Source organism: Halictus rubicundus, unplaced genomic scaffold, assembly GCF_050948215.1.
Source record: "Halictus rubicundus isolate RS-2024b unplaced genomic scaffold, iyHalRubi1_principal scaffold0175, whole genome shotgun sequence".
In the NCBI taxonomy this organism is placed as follows: Eukaryota; Metazoa; Arthropoda; class Insecta; order Hymenoptera; family Halictidae; genus Halictus; species Halictus rubicundus.
Genome location: NW_027488716.1, coordinates 176,629 through 193,967, shown reverse-complemented (window position 1 = coordinate 193,967; position 17,339 = coordinate 176,629). Strand labels below are relative to the sequence as shown.

General features: G+C 46.5%; 1 protein-coding gene and 1 pseudogene across 1 annotated transcript; one reads left to right on the top strand and one right to left on the bottom strand.

Annotated features, from left to right (window-relative positions):
• The first annotated feature begins 627 nt into the window (after nt 1–627).
• Nucleotides 628–1,403, top strand: LOC143363922 (putative ferric-chelate reductase 1 homolog pseudogene; annotated as a pseudogene).
• A 5,267-nt stretch (nt 1,404–6,670) lies between these two features.
• LOC143363921 (uncharacterized) lies at nt 6,671–15,152 on the bottom strand. The gene is made up of 2 exons (XM_076804451.1): nt 14,756–15,152; nt 6,671–6,726 (listed from the first exon to the last, which is right to left on the bottom strand). The coding sequence occupies exons 1-2, from the start codon at nt 15,150–15,152 to the stop codon at nt 6,671–6,673; spliced, it is 453 nt and encodes a 150-aa protein (XP_076660566.1).
• Between the last annotated feature and the right edge of the window lie 2,187 nt (nt 15,153–17,339).

Sequence of the window (17,339 nt, the reverse complement as noted above, 5' to 3'; positions counted from 1 at the left end):
AGCTTGTGGGACGACGTCGTACGCAGTGGGGGTTTCTTGTCGAAAAAGGAACATAGGAAATGGTGTTAAAAATGGAGTTTAATTAATATTGGCAACGGTAATTTTACGCATATCAAATTATCGTTTATTCGCCACGAACCTGATGATTGCAGGTAGAAAGGAGCTTCTACATTGTAATTCTAGGTATATGCAACGGTTCTGGAGAGCACACAAAATTAAGACTACAAAGCAAGAGGGGGTTTCTGCAGACGCGACAGCATTTAGAAGGAAATTGCGTTTAAATATTCATCGGGCACCCGTGCTATTGAATAAAATCTCGCTAATATATTTCGCCATCGTTGTTTCTACTTGCTGTGGACACTGCCGATGCTGTCACTAATTTATTCCTCGTTGGACTCGCCATTTCTCAATTCATCTTAACCATACCGTAAGAGAAAACGATCGACGATGAAGAGACTCGCTCATTTTCCTATTAAAAACTAACGAAATATTCGGTATAATCTGAACTACTCATTTATACTCCATGGGAACGATTGCGTGGGGCCGCGGGCCGCGGTTTTGTAAGAAACACCGTGGCGACCTTGCTCCTATTTCCGATTTCCTTTACAGCAGGAAGGAGCCGTTCTGATGGAGTCGAGCTCCATCAAGGACGACGTGATCTCTTGTGCTTTTTGGAGAGAGAAAACGACGGTCGTTCAGGCTCGGGAATACGATCTCGTCAACACACCGTACAATCTTCTGGTCGCTGCTGGCAAGACTCTCAAAAGTATGCAATTATCCCCTTTCAATATCCATCATCATTCACATTATCATTATTGTTCATCTCAATTGAAATTCTCAGGATTTATTAGCTCATTGGACACCTGAAGACTTTATTCAATTTTTATGCCATACATTCTCAGTATCCACTGAGTGGAGGCTCTATAAAATTGGGACCCTACAAAATTAGGATTTAATGCAATTGGGACCCTATGAAATCGGGACTATATGTAATGGGAGGACTTGCAATGAGGAGACTTGCAATGGGAGGATTTGCAATGAGGGTCGGTGCGGTAGGGGGGCCTTGTAATGGGGGCTATGCAATAGCGTGTTTTTGGTAGTCAAATCTTTCTTCGGGGAACAAAAATGTCTGATGCACGTGTGAATGTTTAGGTAACGGGGTTGGTTTCCATGACACGGCGTTCGACGCGACCGGCGGTGCAAAATGGTTATCGGACGTGGGTGGTTACGCAACGGCGAGCAACGTGTTGATTCGTGTGCACGGCGCGCTGATGCTGGCTTCTTGGATCGGCACGGCGTCGATCGGGATCCTGCTGGCCAGATACTACAGGCAGGCGTGGGTTGGCTCGCAGTTGTGCGGAAAGGACCATTGGTTCGCCGTAAGTATCCAATTTTTCCTCTGACCGGGATCAGACGGGTCCAGACGGTTCCGGCGACCGTGGATCTGGATAAGGGTCTATTCATATTTTCCGGAGACGAACGCTAGTTCCGATACTACCATGTTTTCTATATTCATACGCACCCGAACCGTAGCAAGGCCACTTGAGAGAAACATGAGATGCACGCGTCAACCGCTAAGAGCCGCACACGGCGGGTGTTTGTTACCTAACACCCGAACAGTTTACACCCCCCTCTACACCACCGGGAATGCCAATGCATCCGCTGAGAGGTGGGCACCCGGTGACAATACTTTGGGTATTCGATCTCCGTCGATGCTGTCCGGCCGTCGAGTGCCACGATAGCATCCGAACAGTATCGATTTTCGAAGTCGAGAAGAGAATATTGTTTGCAATGTTGCAACGTTAACCCTTTCGCTTCGGCAGTCCAGTCCGCCGAAGAACCGTCACCGAACGGAAGCATGCGCCAGAAATGTGCACAGTGCGCGTGATTTTTGTATATACGTTCTTCTAAGTCTTAAATAATTACTATACTTAATAAAACAATTATTGACTCAGAACGTAATTTTATTATTTTATTTCACGTTTGTAATGAGAAAATAAACAATGAACGCGAAGGTTATAATATTGTTACGAGTATCGATATGTTTCGATATCGAGACATTGCGCCGAATGGTCTTCGTTGCCGCGTCGTCTTAGTGACGACGATACAACGGAGACATGACAGAGTCGGTTGACGAACGTCACTGAGGGAAGTCGCAAAGCTAAGTACTCCTCCTCTATTTAATAAAGGTCTCTTTGGTATTTCACTCGTTTTATTCTTTAAAGATGCCCCGAACCCGTAACACTGGTGTCAGAAGTGGGATTTCTCTGGCGGCGAGTTGTGAGGGAACCGGCAACGTCCGGAGCCGACAGATTTTGAATTCGGAGGCTTGCATGGAGGAGCGGTTTGCTGCCTTGGAACGGCAGGTCGAACGACTGGCGGGGCGCTCTGAGGAGAGATTGGCGGAATATCAGGCCAGATTTGATCAATTTATAAATTCTTTCGAGACTTTTACTTCTCACTTTTCTGGTCAGCGTGTTTCAAATAATGGAAATAGTGATGTTCGCGTGGATGACAGTGTAGCGGATTGTGGGACCGGTAATGTTTATAGTATGTCCTCTGTCCCCTATCGCGCTAAACCCGCGAAATTCAATGGGTCGTGTTCGTGGACACAGTACTTCACGCAATTTGAGAGTTTGGCTAAGGTCAATAATTGGAACGAACGAACAAAAGTAATAGCTTTGTTGGATTCGCTCGAAGGGGAAGCTCTCTCGGTACTGACATGCGTGGAAGAATCGAACGGACCGATTTCCACGCGTTGGTTGCTGGTCTGAATGCTCGTTACGGCACTGAACACTTGGCCCAGTTAAATCGTTACAAATTTCATAATTATAAACAAGGGGCAGGAGAGTCTCTTCAAGCTATGGCAGAACAGATCTGCCTCCTTTCTCGCTCGGTCTTCGCAGATTTGTCTCTCAATTGTCAGGATAAACAGGCGCGAGAAAAATTTGTCGAAGCAATAAGAGATAATAATTTGAGAAAGGACGTCACCCTCGCTTCGATTAATGCCACTTCGTTGGGGGCGGTGCTGGATGTAGCGTTGAGAACAGAAGCTCTGTATCATTCGAGTAATCGTCGTGTTGAGCCTTTTACTAAGGCATAGTCTGGCTTTCAGTCTCGGCGCCAGGAATTTCGGAATGGCCACAATAATGGTCCTCAAAACTACATTGTGGATCGCAAAAATAACGGGATCGTTTGTTGTAACTGCGGAAAGCCAGGCCATCTATCTTATAATTGTTCCGATGCTAACTTAGTTTCAAATTCTGGAAGTCAACGGTTTCAAAATTTGCAGAGCAAAAAATTGAAAGAGGATAGAGTTCCTTTTTCGGGAAACGAAAGGGGGTCTGCGTAAAGGGGATTGCGGAGACCCCGATTATCGCACATAAAGGAAATCCCCCGTTCTTGGTAAATTCTAACGGTATCTGCGCAGAAGGTTTTTTTTTAACGAGGTTGCACAGAAGTTTTTGATAGATACCGGGTCGGCGGTTTCGCTTGTGAGAGGTACGTCACAGAGTGACACGAAAGGATCTGACATGAACTTGATGTTAGTTACGGGGGAATCTGTCCGAGTTTTCGGCGTCAAAGAAGCTCAAATCGGGATCGGAAAATTTAATACTAAACATGTATTCTATGTTGTTGATATTTCGGACGATTGTATTTTAGGCCTGGATTTCTTGACGAAACATAATTGTTCGTTAGATTTGAAGCAGAATTGTTTTTCTTTTGATGGAGGAGAGAACGTTGATTTTGTGGGCTGTAGTTTTAGAAGACCGAAAGAAACAAATATAGCCGTAGTCGATTCTGCGATTGCTAATGAATCCGTAGTTCCTTCATTGAGTACGTTGAGCAACGAATGTAGCGCTGTCAGAGAGGACAGAGGGATGAATGAGAAGGCTGAAGTGGCCAAGGTCGATGTCGTGGAAGTAAGGGACGATTATGTTGAGTTTTCGCAACCTGACGGATCAACTTCGGCCGGTAGAGGAGAACAGTCCGATTTGCCTGGATATTTAAAATCGATATTTGAAAGTTTATTTTTGATTTGTTTCCAACATGTGTGTTCGCCAAAGATAGAACTCAGATAGGCAGCTGTAAGGTCGTTAACCCTTTCGCTACGGCAGTCCGCTCCGCCGGAGTGACGCCACTGAACGGGGCACCGCGCCGAAAAGTGTGCACGATGCACGTCGGTAGTCTTTTCGGTGTTTACAAGTTGCCGGATATAGACGGCACCCGTACACACAGGTCGTCGCGTGGATGCCGGCTATAGACGGCACCCGTAGCGAAAGGGTTAAACACAGAATTGACACTGGAGAACATCCTCCGATTAAGCAGGCTCCTCGCAGGGTTCCTGTTAACCGGAAGGATGAAGTTCGTCAATTGATTGCGGAAATGGAGAGCCAAGGAGTTATTGAAAGGTCTTATAGTGCTTGGACTTCTCCAGTAGTGCTTGTTAAAAAAAAAAAAGATGGGTCGATGAGATTTTGTGTGGATTATCGTCAACTCAATAATATCACAAAGAAGGATTCTTATCCATTACCTCGTATCGACGACACTGTCACAGGGACCACACCTGATTATGGCCCGTTGCACACGGCAACACCTTCGTTGCACACGGCACCACCTTCGGAGAAGTCCTGTTGATAAGAAGGGATCAAATATCCTCAGCGGTCAGTTGTCTCCGACGGTATAAGAGGCCGCCGCCCCAGGGCACGAGCGTTCAGTTTTGTTTTAGTATCGCCTACGTACGTTCTCCGTGTATTTCAATCATTGTAATAATCTTTGTAACTAACTCAGTGGTACTCAACTCCGGTTGAGCAATAAAGTTTTTTTTTATATATTTTCTTCTTGATTATTACGTGACATTTTGGCGATCCTGCCAGGATCCACTAGAGTCAGTGTAAACGAAATCACGCGTTTCGGCCCACGGGAACACTCGACCCAGAGGATCAGCGGACCACACCACGAGCTGCATACGTGCACCTTTGGAACCACGCAAAACGAAGAAAAAACCAGAAGTAAGTAACTCTGGATCCCTTTATAACGTACAGAACTAGGAGAGATAGCTTCTCTAGCAACAGTTCGAGAGACAGTGTAGATTCAGTTAGAATCATGAGTAAACCACAACCGAGCACCTCTGACGCTCAAGTGAAAGAATTATTGGAGACAATTAGAAAACAGAATGAGACTATTACTCGCCAACAAGATATGTACAGCCAAAGAATTTCCATGCTAGAAGCCGCTTTACAATCGGTAGACCAAGAGAATAAGAAACGCGTTAAAGAAATTGAGATATTAGGCAGAAATCTAACGGGCTTGAGCATGACTGAAGATGACGATGCGGATTATACTTCCGTCATGACCGAAGACGATTCCGTGATTAGATCTAAAATCAAAACCACTGCACCACCTGCCCCAACGCGAGAAAATGCACCTGGCGAAACGAGCTCGCAGAGCTCTAACCTGAGAGCCAAGGATGCTATACGTTACATCCCGACGCTCAACGGAGATGATGATGTAGGAGTTGAAGATTTTATTAAAGAAGTCAAATCACTCCGAAGCATGTGTATGGAACGGATGCTATTGTTGAAAGCAATTAAAGTAGAAAAGATAGTAGGCAAAGCAGCACAAAGCATTCGTAACATGAATATTGAAACGTATGCCGAGCTTTACGAAGCACTGCGTACTAATGTAGCCACACAGGCTTCTGCAGACGAATTTAGCGAACAACTTCGGGAAATAAAGCAAGGAGCTACCGAAACCGTGCAGAATTTCAACATTCGATTCCGTAAAACTTTGAATAAACTAACGTACGCCATTACTAACGAGTATCCACAACCCATAACCAGAAGAGTAATGATGGAGGCAACCATGAAGAGAGTTACGAAAATCTACATAAACGGTCTCAAGAGAGAGATCGGACACATGATATTCACCAGCAAACCCACGACTTTGATCGAAGCTGAAAAGGAAGCTGCCGATGTGGAGAGATACCTTCGAGAAGAACGCCACGACTCATTCCGTCGCCAACACCCAGCGATGGTCAGACCACCCGTTATTCCAGCCAAGAGATACCAGAGCTACGTACCGCCGCGCACGCCGCAGATTCAGCCGACCGCTGTCACCAGACCCAGCCCGTTCAACCAGATGGAGAGAAGACCGCTCATCGACCGACAACAGGTTAAATGCTTCAAATGTGGAAAAATCGGCCACACCGCCAACCAGTGCTCAAATTTTCAAGTGCGAGCCCCACAGGAACGCGGACCACCGCGAGTGAACAACACTGTGGTATCAACCGAGGAAGAAACGAACTATTACGAATCAACACCGTCACCGGGCAACTACCAACAATCCTATTACGATCCCCATCCGGACAACAATGGAGATTTCTCGTCGATTCAGGAGCAGGAGTCAACCTTGTCAGACGAAGACCTGCAGGAATGAAGATCTATACCGACCACGAAACCAAACAGTTTGCTATGGGACATTCTAAATTCCGAACGAACGAATTCACTAATTTTAGAATAGCCGGTCAATTTATAAAATTGTATATCGTAGACGAAACTTTTCCTATCATTGAAGACGGCATATTCGGGTTACCAGCCATGAAACAATTTAACTTCAGCATCACTAACGATCATTTGAAATTAAACGACACGATATTAACATTTCAGAATCAAACTATCAAACCAGGCGAGAGAATCCACGAACTTGTGTACCTCGAGGGAAAACCTACCACGGTATGCTTTATCAATTGTGGTGAGTCAGAAAAACAAATTACTAACAATATTGAAAATTCTAACACCTACGATCAAATATCCACCTTTAAAGAAATAATTAGACTTTCACATATAGAAAACAGTTTGAAACAACCTATAGAAAAATTGCTTCTCTTTTATATCGATGTTTTCAATTTAGAAAAAGAATTCCTACCTTGCACCAACCTCACTAAACACACGATAACACTAAAAGAAAACAAGGTCATTAACACAAAATCGTACAAACCACCTGAATGCCACAAAGCAGAAATTAGCAAGCAAATGGACGAGATGTTAGAAAAAGGAATAATTGAACCCAGCGATTCCCCTTACAATTCACCAGTCTGGGTGGTACCGAAAAAATCAGACGCATCAGGCGAACAAAAGTGGAGGATAGTTATTGACTTTAGAAAACTGAACGAATTGACTGACCAGGACGCATACCCCTTACCCGACATAGACGACATTTTATCACAACTCGGAAACGCGAAATTCTTCTCAGCTTTAGACTTATCCTCGGGTTTCCATCAGATCCCGATGGAAGAGAAATCCAAAAAATACACCGCCTTTTCTACTCCCCAAGGACACTATCACTATAATAGAATGCCATTTGGACTGAAGAACGCCCCAGCAACTTTCCAGAGAATGATGGATACCGCCCTACGTGGACTTATAAACAAACATTGCTTCGTGTATCTAGACGATATTGTAATATTCGGACAATCCATCGAAGAACATAACAGAAATTTAGCAATCGTGTTACAAAGATTAAGAGAATTAGGATTGAAACTGCAACCGGACAAATGTGAATTTCTAAAGCCAGAACTAGAGTACTTAGGCCACATAGTAACCTCTGAAGGAATAAAGCCCAATCCAAAGAAACTAGAAGCCGTTCAAAATTTCAAAATCCCTAAAACACCGACCGACGTAAAATCATTCTTAGGACTCGCGGGATATTATCGAAAATTTATACGAAACTTTAGCAAAATCGCGAAACCATTGACCGAACTGACGAAAAAGACCGTACCGTTTCACTGGAACGAACAGACGCAGACCAGCTTTGACACACTAAAAAAGAAATTATGTACCGCACCAGTTCTCAAATTCCCTGACTTTGAAAAACAATTCACTCTAACGACTGACGCAAGTAATTTAGGAATAGGAGCCATCCTTTCGCAAGACGGACACCCCTGTTGCTATATTTCACGAACTCTCAATCCGCCCGAACGAAATTACTCGACTACCGAAAAGGAGCTGTTAGCAATTGTATGGGCAACTAAAAGACTTCGACAATACCTGTTAGGAAGAAAATTCATTATTAGAACCGATCACCAAGCCTTGACATGGTTACAAAATTGCAAAGACCCCTCATCTCGACTGATCAGATGGAGACTACGACTAGAGGAATACGAATACGAAATACGGTACACTAAAGGAAAAGACAATACCGCTGCCGACTGTTTATCCCGAATTCACGCGATTACAGCACAAGACGAACCCACAGACTTACTGTCCAGATACCAAACCTGGGAAACCTCAGACGAACTTCCGAAACCACTAAAGATCGTACCCAATAAAAAGAACTTCTTCCAACTAACTTCAGACCAATTAGGCGCGTACGAAGGTAAAGAAAAATGGCTAAACATATTGAATAAAATCATCAGGAACACGAATCGAATTGGTATAGGAGACAATGATATTTCAATTCAGGATAGAAATACGATCAAGAGAATGCTCATGTTCTTTAACGACACGGACAAAGAGATAGAATTTGCATGGGAACCAGTAAAAGAATTGACCGACGACGAAATTAAACAAATTATCAAAGAAAATCACGAATTAATCGGACACCCCGGAATACAGAAAACCTATGACAGAATCAAAATTAACTACAAAATACCGAACTTGTTTAAACTAATTCAGGAATACATTGAGACATGCGACACTTGCCAACGAGCTAAACTCACGCGAATTCGCCCAAGAGAAGAACCATGCATAACCGACACCCCGATAGACTCGAACGAAAAAATAGCTATGGATTTGTTAGGACCGTTACAAAAAACGAAGAACGGTAATCAGTACATACTCTCGATTCATGACGAACTGACTAAATATCTTATACTAGTACCCCTCAAGACGCAACGAACCGAATCCATATGGGACGCCCTACTAAACCACTACATTTATGTATTCTCCGCACCCAAGAAAATACTAACAGACAGAGGACAGAATTTCATTTCCGAACTAATGCAAAGATACGAGGAAGCTTTTAACATAAAACATATCAAAACTACCGCATTCCACCCGCAAAGCAACGGATCCCTAGAAAGAACGCACGCAGTTGTCACTGACATGTTAAAATCGATACAACAAACATCCACCGACGAATGGGACGAACAATTGAACTTTGTTTGCTTAGCGTATAACACAATGACACACGACGCCACAGGCTACACACCTTTTGAACTAACGTTTGGACACAAAGCTAACCTACCTTCAACCATTTCCAAAAATCCTCAGCGAAGTTACGAAGACGAAGTATCCTTTCGAAAAAAAGAATGGGACTCACGATTGAAAAGAGCCCGAGACACCTTGCTAAAGAGTAAACAAAGATATCAAAGAGACCAGCGACGTAAAATTATTAAACCGCAATCAATTTTCAAAGAAGGAGATCAAGTTTTGATACACAATGATCATAAGGAACACAAATTAGACATAGAATGGTTAGGACCATTCACGATTGATAAAGTATGCACACCGTATTATGTCATTAACGATAAGAAAGTACACGGTAACAGACTAAAATCTTATTTTCCAGGACGACAATCCTCTTCGCGGGATTAACTTGCCCACACGTCACTATAACACCATTAGATACCCAGAATAACATATTTTTAGAAAAGATAAATAAGGGTTATTTATACAGTAGTACCGCCAATGTGATAATAGGTCTAGACACGAGCGAGATGTTTAAGCAAATCGAAAACATAGCACAATATAAGAACGAAATCAGTAAATCAGCTACTAACTTCGACTATACCGAAGCATTAGATACTTTAGACATACGTATTAATAATATTAGACAATTAGCCAGTCACGTAAGAACCCTCATACACCAGAGAACGAAGCGAGGATTATTGAACTTTGTCGGATCAATCTCTAAAAGCTTATTCGGAACACTAGACACAGACGATTTGGATTTGATAAATAAAAACATTGACACCTTATTTGACGACGACAAACAGATTAAAATCATACTAGCTAACCAGACTTCGCTTATAAAGAAAATGCTTAACACAAAGAGTTTAGAGAATTTAGAACGTTCATATAACCAATTAACGCAGCAATTGAATACAGAAAGCATATTTACTAAACTCATAATGAAAATCGATAATGCCATACAGGATTCGCACTTCCAACTTGACGAAATACTAAACGCGATCATTTTAGGTAAACAAGGTATCATTAGCCCACAGATTATAGAACCCGAAAAGTTTGTAAGCAACTACGCGAAGATCATAGGACATCACACTTATAACATTGCCATTGCGCCCAAAATCGAACACTTTCAATTCATACTCGACATCAGTGACTTAACCGTTTTCACGTATAATGACAAATTATTTTTCAAGATTTCGATACCTCTAGTGCTCGAACAAGAGTGGGATATAATGCGCGTGAAGGAACAGGGTTATATAAGGCGGGTGCCTTAGAATGAGTGTTCAAATCAGGTGTACGTGACTGAATCGTTTATTTACAATAAAGAGTGATGTCGCGAGAGCGTCCGGGGTGGTTCGACTAAAACCGGCGATTCGCTTCGACTCGCGGTTGAACTGTTGTTGCGACTTAGCAACGACCGGACTAGCTCTAAGTCACTCGGCGGATACGCGGCTGTGTCTCGACTTCGTGACTTCCTCCTCGCGTCGGTAGTCTCTGCCTTATATCTTCAAAAATGCTTGTCGGCTGATTGGTGGAAGTCCTTGCGGGGAACTTCCACCAATCCGTGCATTTTGCATAACACGCCCACGTTCCACGCCTCTCGTGCGTGGGAAGGGTGAGCGTGTCGTTCTGTTAAAAATCTAATTTTGGTGATGCAGCGGGGTGTCTTCCGGGCCCCGTGCTAAGTGCGGTACGTGACTGCTGGCTTACGTCAACGGGCCCAGCTTTCCCGGGTGATAGAAACCAGGCACGCGTCGCTGGGACACTCTAGGCTGGAGACCCTTAGACTACCCAAAATTTATGGCGTCCACTTGCGCTATTGAGTTCGTCGCTAGGAACTACAAGGACACATCTGTCCGCTAAGTGGCCAAAAACGTTAAAGACGTTTTCTCACAAATAGCGTCTTATGCTGTGCAAACCATAAATCTTTCTTGGTGCTGGTGCGCTGAAGATTTCTCTTCCGGCGCCCCGCTAGCCGCTACATCACCCCCTTACCAGTGCTAACGCTATCCTAACTTAATCCTAATTACCGGGTAATCTATACCTATTCTTATTGTAGCTGGCTATTTACAAAATGTACAATATATATACAACGTGGCAAGGTTGTCTCACGTTCCGACCTGCAGGTAGTCAGGAAATCTAACGCGTCTACCTGAGCGCGTGTGGACAGGTACCTGCGCGGGGGTCGGCTCGGTCGTCGGTTGCGAGTCTTTGTATCGTACGGTCTCGTCACCGTTTACCGTGTACGCGGGTTTAAGGCGGTCAATGGTTACCGTTGTGTCTTTTCCGCGCACTCGAATCTTGAAATTCTTCCCGTTACGCGAAATAACTGGGAAAGGTCCTTCGTACGCGTTTTGCAATGGGGTCCGCGTTGCGTCGGTACGAAGGTACACGTGGGAGGCGGTCGCTAGGTCTTTGTAGACAAACACTTTGTTGCCACCATGACGCGATCCCGGCACCGGGCGAACGTCGCGGAAGTGTTCGCGTAACTGCCTCACCATGCTCGCGGGGTCTTCGTTGCTCGCCGTGTTGGTAAAAAATTCGGCAGGTAGCCGAACGCTCTCGCCATAGACGAGCTCTGCCGTTGATGCCAGCAGGTCGTCCCGATACGCTGCCCTAATACCTAAAAGTACTACGGGCAACGCATCGGTCCAACGTTGCGTGCCGTGGCACTTTATGGCAGCTTTGAGCTGTCTATGGAAGCGCTCGACCATGCCGTTTGCCGCCGGATGATAGGCTGCAGTTCGAATATGCTTCGCGCCTAATAAATTGCTCAGGTGTTTGAACAACTGCGATTCGAACTGCCTACCCTGGTCCGTTGTGATCCGGATGGGGGTACCGAATCTAGCCACCCATCCGGCGACAAACTCTTTCGCTACCGTTTCTGCCTCGATATTGGCGATCGGAAAGGCTTCGGGCCAACGCGTGAAGCGATCGACGCATGTGAGGCAGTATCTTTTGCCGTCTGATATCGGTAGCGGGCCCACCAAATCGAGATGGATGTGCTCGAATCTGGCGGACGGCGCTTTGAATTCCGATATCGGGCTGAAGACATGTCTACTCGTTTTAGCGCGCTGACATTCGGTACAACTGCGAGCCCAAGCGCGACAGTCGCGTTCTATCGACGGCCAAACAAATCTCTGTTTGCAGAGTTTCGCGGTGGCCTTGATACCTGGATGGGCGCAGTTATGGACAGCTGAGAACGCGTGTCGGCGAAACGGTGCTGTTACGAATGGGCGCGCGACATTCGTTGACACGTCGCAATAGACTTCGACGTCGCTGTCGATTAATTTGACGCGCTTGAGCGTTAATGAGGTGTCGGACGCGGTTAAGAACTTGTCGACTTCTTTGTCGTTTTCTTGCGAACGAGCTAATTCCGCGTAGTCTATAGTCGACGCGATGGATTCGATTCGCGATAAGCGTCCGCCACCTCGTTATCTTTGCCGCTGATGTGCCGAATGTCAGTGGTGAACTGGCCTACGTAATCCAGATACCGAAACTGTCGAGGGGAACATTTGTCGGATCTCTGGTTGAACGCGAAAGTCAGAGGTTTATGATCGGTGTATATCGTGAACGAACGACCTTCGACCATATGTCGGAATTTCTTAACCGCTGTATATATCGCTAGAAGTTCGCGATCGTATGCGCTGTAGTTACGCTGTGCGGGCGACATGGATTTCGTGTGGAAGGCTAGTGGCCTCCACGAATTTCCTTGTCGCTGTTGCAGCGTTGCTCCGATCGCGAAATCCGACGCATCCACCATAATCGCGAGTTGCGAACGACTCGATGGGTGCGTTAGTAGCGTAGCGTTGGCAAGTGCATCTTTGGATGCTTGAAACGCTGTTTCCGCTTCACCTGACCATTGGATCGGGGCGTTGCCTTTCGCCGTCCGACCACTGAGCAGGTGGTGAAGCGGTGTTTGTACAGCCGCGGCGTTAGGTATGAACCGTCTATAAAAGTTTAACATACCGAGGAACCTACGGAGCTGTTTCGCGGTCTCTGGTTTCGGAAATTCGTTTATGGCCTTTACTTTTTCAGGTAGAGGCCTCGTGCCGTTGCCGTTCACAATATACCCGAGAAACTTGACTTCGGTAGCGGCGAATACGCATTTGCTCGGGTTGACGATGACACCGTACTCGTTAAGCCGCTCGAGGAGTTGGCGCAGATGTTCCATATGCTCGTCTTCATCGACTGACGCTACTAGAATATCGTCTAGATATGCATAGCAAAAATCGAAACCGCGTAAGACGGTGTCGATGAAGCGTTGGAACGTCTGCGCCGCGTTGCGCAAACCGAACGGCATGACGGTGTATTCGTACAACCCGAACGGCGTCGTTACCGCGGTCTTCGGAATATCGCGAGGGTTTACCGGTATCTGGTGGTACGCGCGGACCAGGTCTAACGTAGTAAACACTGTCTTCCCTGCTAATGTTCGCGCGAAGTCCTCGATATGTGGTATGGGATACCGGTCGGGGATCGTGCGAGCGTTTAAGGTCCTGTAATCGCCGCAGGGCCGCCATCCGTTGTCCTTCTTCTGCACCATGTGTAGGGCAGAAGCCCACTGGCTTTTAGAAGGACGGATGTGACCCCGAGATAACAGTTCCTCGAACTCTGCGCGAGCGACCTTGTACATATCGGTGGACAATCGGCGGGTCTTACAATACGCGGGAGTGCCGGGAGTCGTTACAATATGATGTACAACATCGTGTTTGACTTGCCTAGGAGTCGCTGTGGGTCGGGTCACGTCGGGAAACTGGGCTAGCAGCTGGTGGTAGCGTGAGTTCCCCGCGATGGTCCGGATGGAGTCCGTGAAACCCACGACGGTGCGTCCCGTTGTCATCCGTGATGTCGTCTGGTCGATCAGGCGTCGTCGCCTGAGGTCCACCAGTAGGCCGTAGCGCGTGAGGAAGTCGGCGCCAATGATGGGTTTTCCCACGTCGGCGATGATGAACCTCCACTGGAAGGCCCTCCGTAGTCCCAGGTTGAGGTCCATCACGCGGATGCCGTAGGTGCCGATCGTCGATCCGTTTGCCGCAACCATCTCGTATGACGTCTTGCTGACTCGGCCTTTGACGAGTGTGCGTGGATACACACAAAGGTCCGAGCCAGTGTCGACGAGGTATTCGGTCTTCGTCACTTTGTCCGTGACGAAGAGGCGGCAGGTGGATGTTCCGTCACTGGCTGCCGCGGTCAGTGTCGGAGGGACTCGTTTCCCGCATACGAACACGGCTGGCGGCATTTGGTGGACTCCTTCCCAAACCTCTGGTGGTACCAGCAGACGTTCTCCGTCTTACCCGATGACCTGGACGAAGACCGACTCCGTCTGGGCGTCCTGCTTCCCTTGTGACTGCAAGGTCGGGATGTTTCGGCGATTCGAAGCTCCAGTTTCTCCAATCGGTCGATCAGGAGCTCTGCCAGGCGGTCGGACTGCGTTGGGGCCGACGTGCTGGCTACCTGGGCTGGCTGCACCTCCGCGTGGATCTGGTCGGCTATCTCGGCTAGCTTGCTTAATGGCAGGTCTGACTGAGCCGAGACGATGGCTCTGGTCACGTTGGGTAGTCTACCTGACCACAGGGTCCGCAGGAACTCGTCGCTGACTGTGGTACCTGCGAGGTTCCGCATATGGCGTAAGAATTGCGACGGGGTTCGGTCGCCTATTTCCTCCTGCTCCAGCAGCTGCCGGATCCTTTTTCCTTGGGTCGCCGACAGCCTCTTCAGAAGTTCGGACCTTAGTGTCCCATACTTGTTGGCCTCCGGTGGGTTTATAAAAATGTCCTGCACTTCCACCGCGTATTTGGGCTCGAGCTGAGACAGTATGTAATAAAATTTTGTCGTGTCAGCTGTAATCCCGTTTAGGGCGAACTGTGCCTCGATTTGGCGGAACCACAGTTCGGGTTGCTCAGGCCAGAAAGGTGGGATCCTGATGGCGACCTTGCTGACTTCTGGCGTCGTTGTCTCCATTTCAATGTCACTGCACTACACGCACTTCGAGAGAGAAAAAAAATATGCGCGTGATTCGACTCAGTCACCCTGATCACGTCGGGGTCACCAATGAAGGAACAGGGTTATATAAGGCGGGTGCCTTAGAATGAGTGTTCAAATCAGGTGTACGTGACTGAATCGTTTATTTACAATAAAGAGTGATGTCGCGAGAGCGTCCGGGGTGGTTCGACTAAAACCGGCGATTCGCTTCGACTCGCGGTTGAACTGTTGTTGCGACTTAGCAACGACCGGACTAGCTCTAAGTCACTCGGCGGATACGCGGCTGTGTCTCGACTTCGTGACTTCCTCCTCGCGTCGGTAGTCTCTGCCTTATATCTTCAAAAATGCTTGTCGGCTGATTGGTGGAAGTCCTTGCGGGGAACTTCCACCAATCCGTGCATTTTGCATAACACGCCCACGTTCCACGCCTCTCGTGCGTGGGAAGGGTGAGCGTGTCGTTCTGTTAAAAATCTAATTTTGGTGATGCAGCGGGGTGTCTTCCGGGCCCCGTGCTAAGTGCGGTACGTGACTGCTGGCTTACGTCAACGGGCCCAGCTTTCCCGGGTGATAGAAACCAGGCACGCGTCGCTGGGACACTCTAGGCTGGAGACCCTTAGACTACCCAAAATTTATGGCGTCCACTTGCGCTATTGAGTTCGTCGCTAGGAACTACAAGGACACATCTGTCCGCTAAGTGGCCAAAAACGTTAAAGACGTTTTCTCACAAATAGCGTCTTATGCTGTGCAAACCATAAATCTTTCTTGGTGCTGGTGCGCTGAAGATTTCTCTTCCGGCGCCCCGCTAGCCGCTACACGCGTATACCCCATCCCGCATAAAAGAAACAATATATTTATGGCACCCGTGATAGAAAATCCAGTATTTCTAACTTCAAACCTCCTTTACATAAACACTGATCTCGACTATATCACCAAACATTGTAAACGAAAGATAGTCATGATTTGTAAACAAACGCAGCCGATCCACAACAGTAATTCCGACAACGACTGTCACAGCGAAATTATTAATTACAAGAAGAACATCAACAATTGCGAGATATCCATTTATAAGATCGACTACATCAGTTTCATACCGCTGCACGCCGAAAATCAATTCTTAGCGATACCCTCTAAACCAGTAGAAATTGACGCGATATGTTCCACAAAACATAATATTCAGACCATTGACAGACCATCTATAATTAGTTCTAACGATTCATGCGATTTATTGTTTAATAACGAGTACATGCGAATAGGCGAAAGCAAAACCGAACTAGCTTACGATATGAAAATGAAAACCATAGAACTTAATAACAATGATAGTTACATTCACATTTTGGAGAAGATCAAAAACACGCCGAAAATTATAAGCAACATTGCCTCGTACCGAACTTCCGCGGATCAACTCGATAGCGAAATATCAAAGCTAAATTTCGAACATAGAATAAAGACTTTGCGATCGTATGGTATGAGTACATTACAAATAATAGGATATGTATCGGTAGGATTGATAGGTTTGTACATGCTCAACAAGTTAGGATTACTCGACTGCCTGAAGAACTGCGTCCCCAGAAAACTTTGTTTCCACCTGCTCTGCTGTAAGATCAAGAAAGGGCCACAAATCCACAACGACTTCCAACCAACGCAACCGAGTGCGCCAATCAACCTGTACACCACTGTAAGCCGCCCTTTGGCAATCGAAGACAATGAGGGAGGAAGAGTCTTGATACAGCCCCAGCGGGTCCGCTTCAAAAAGAGCATCCTGAAGAAAAGCCTCCAACATCGAAGCTGCGGGACCAGCTCCACTCTAAGAAGGGGGGAATGTCACAGGGACCACACCTGATTATGGCCCGTTGCACACGGCAACACCTTCGTTGCACACGGCACCACCTTCGGAGAAGTCCTGTTGATAAGAAGGGATCAAATATCCTCAGCGGTCAGTTGTCTCCGACGGTATAAGAGGCCGCCGCCCCAGGGCACGAGCGTTCAGTTTTGTTTTAGTATCGCCTACGTACGTTCTCCGTGTATTTCAATCATTGTAATAATCTTTGTAACTAACTCAGTAGTACTCAACTCCGGTTGAGCAATAAAGTTTTTTTTTTATATATTTTCTTCTTGATTATTACGTGACAACACCTTGGATGCTGTCGCGGGGTCGTCTTGGTTTAC

What these genes read in the sequence shown, in the direction of transcription:
- LOC143363921 (XM_076804451.1), bottom strand. Translation starts at nt 15,152, where the DNA reads ATGGAGACAACGACGCCAGAAGTCAGCAAGGTCGCCATCAGGATCCCA. An exon ending in CCTGCGGACCCTGTGGTCAG is followed by an intron (nt 6,727 to 14,755) that starts GTAGACTACCCA and finishes ATACCGTGGTAG; the next exon opens with GTTTTCCCTCGAGGTACACA.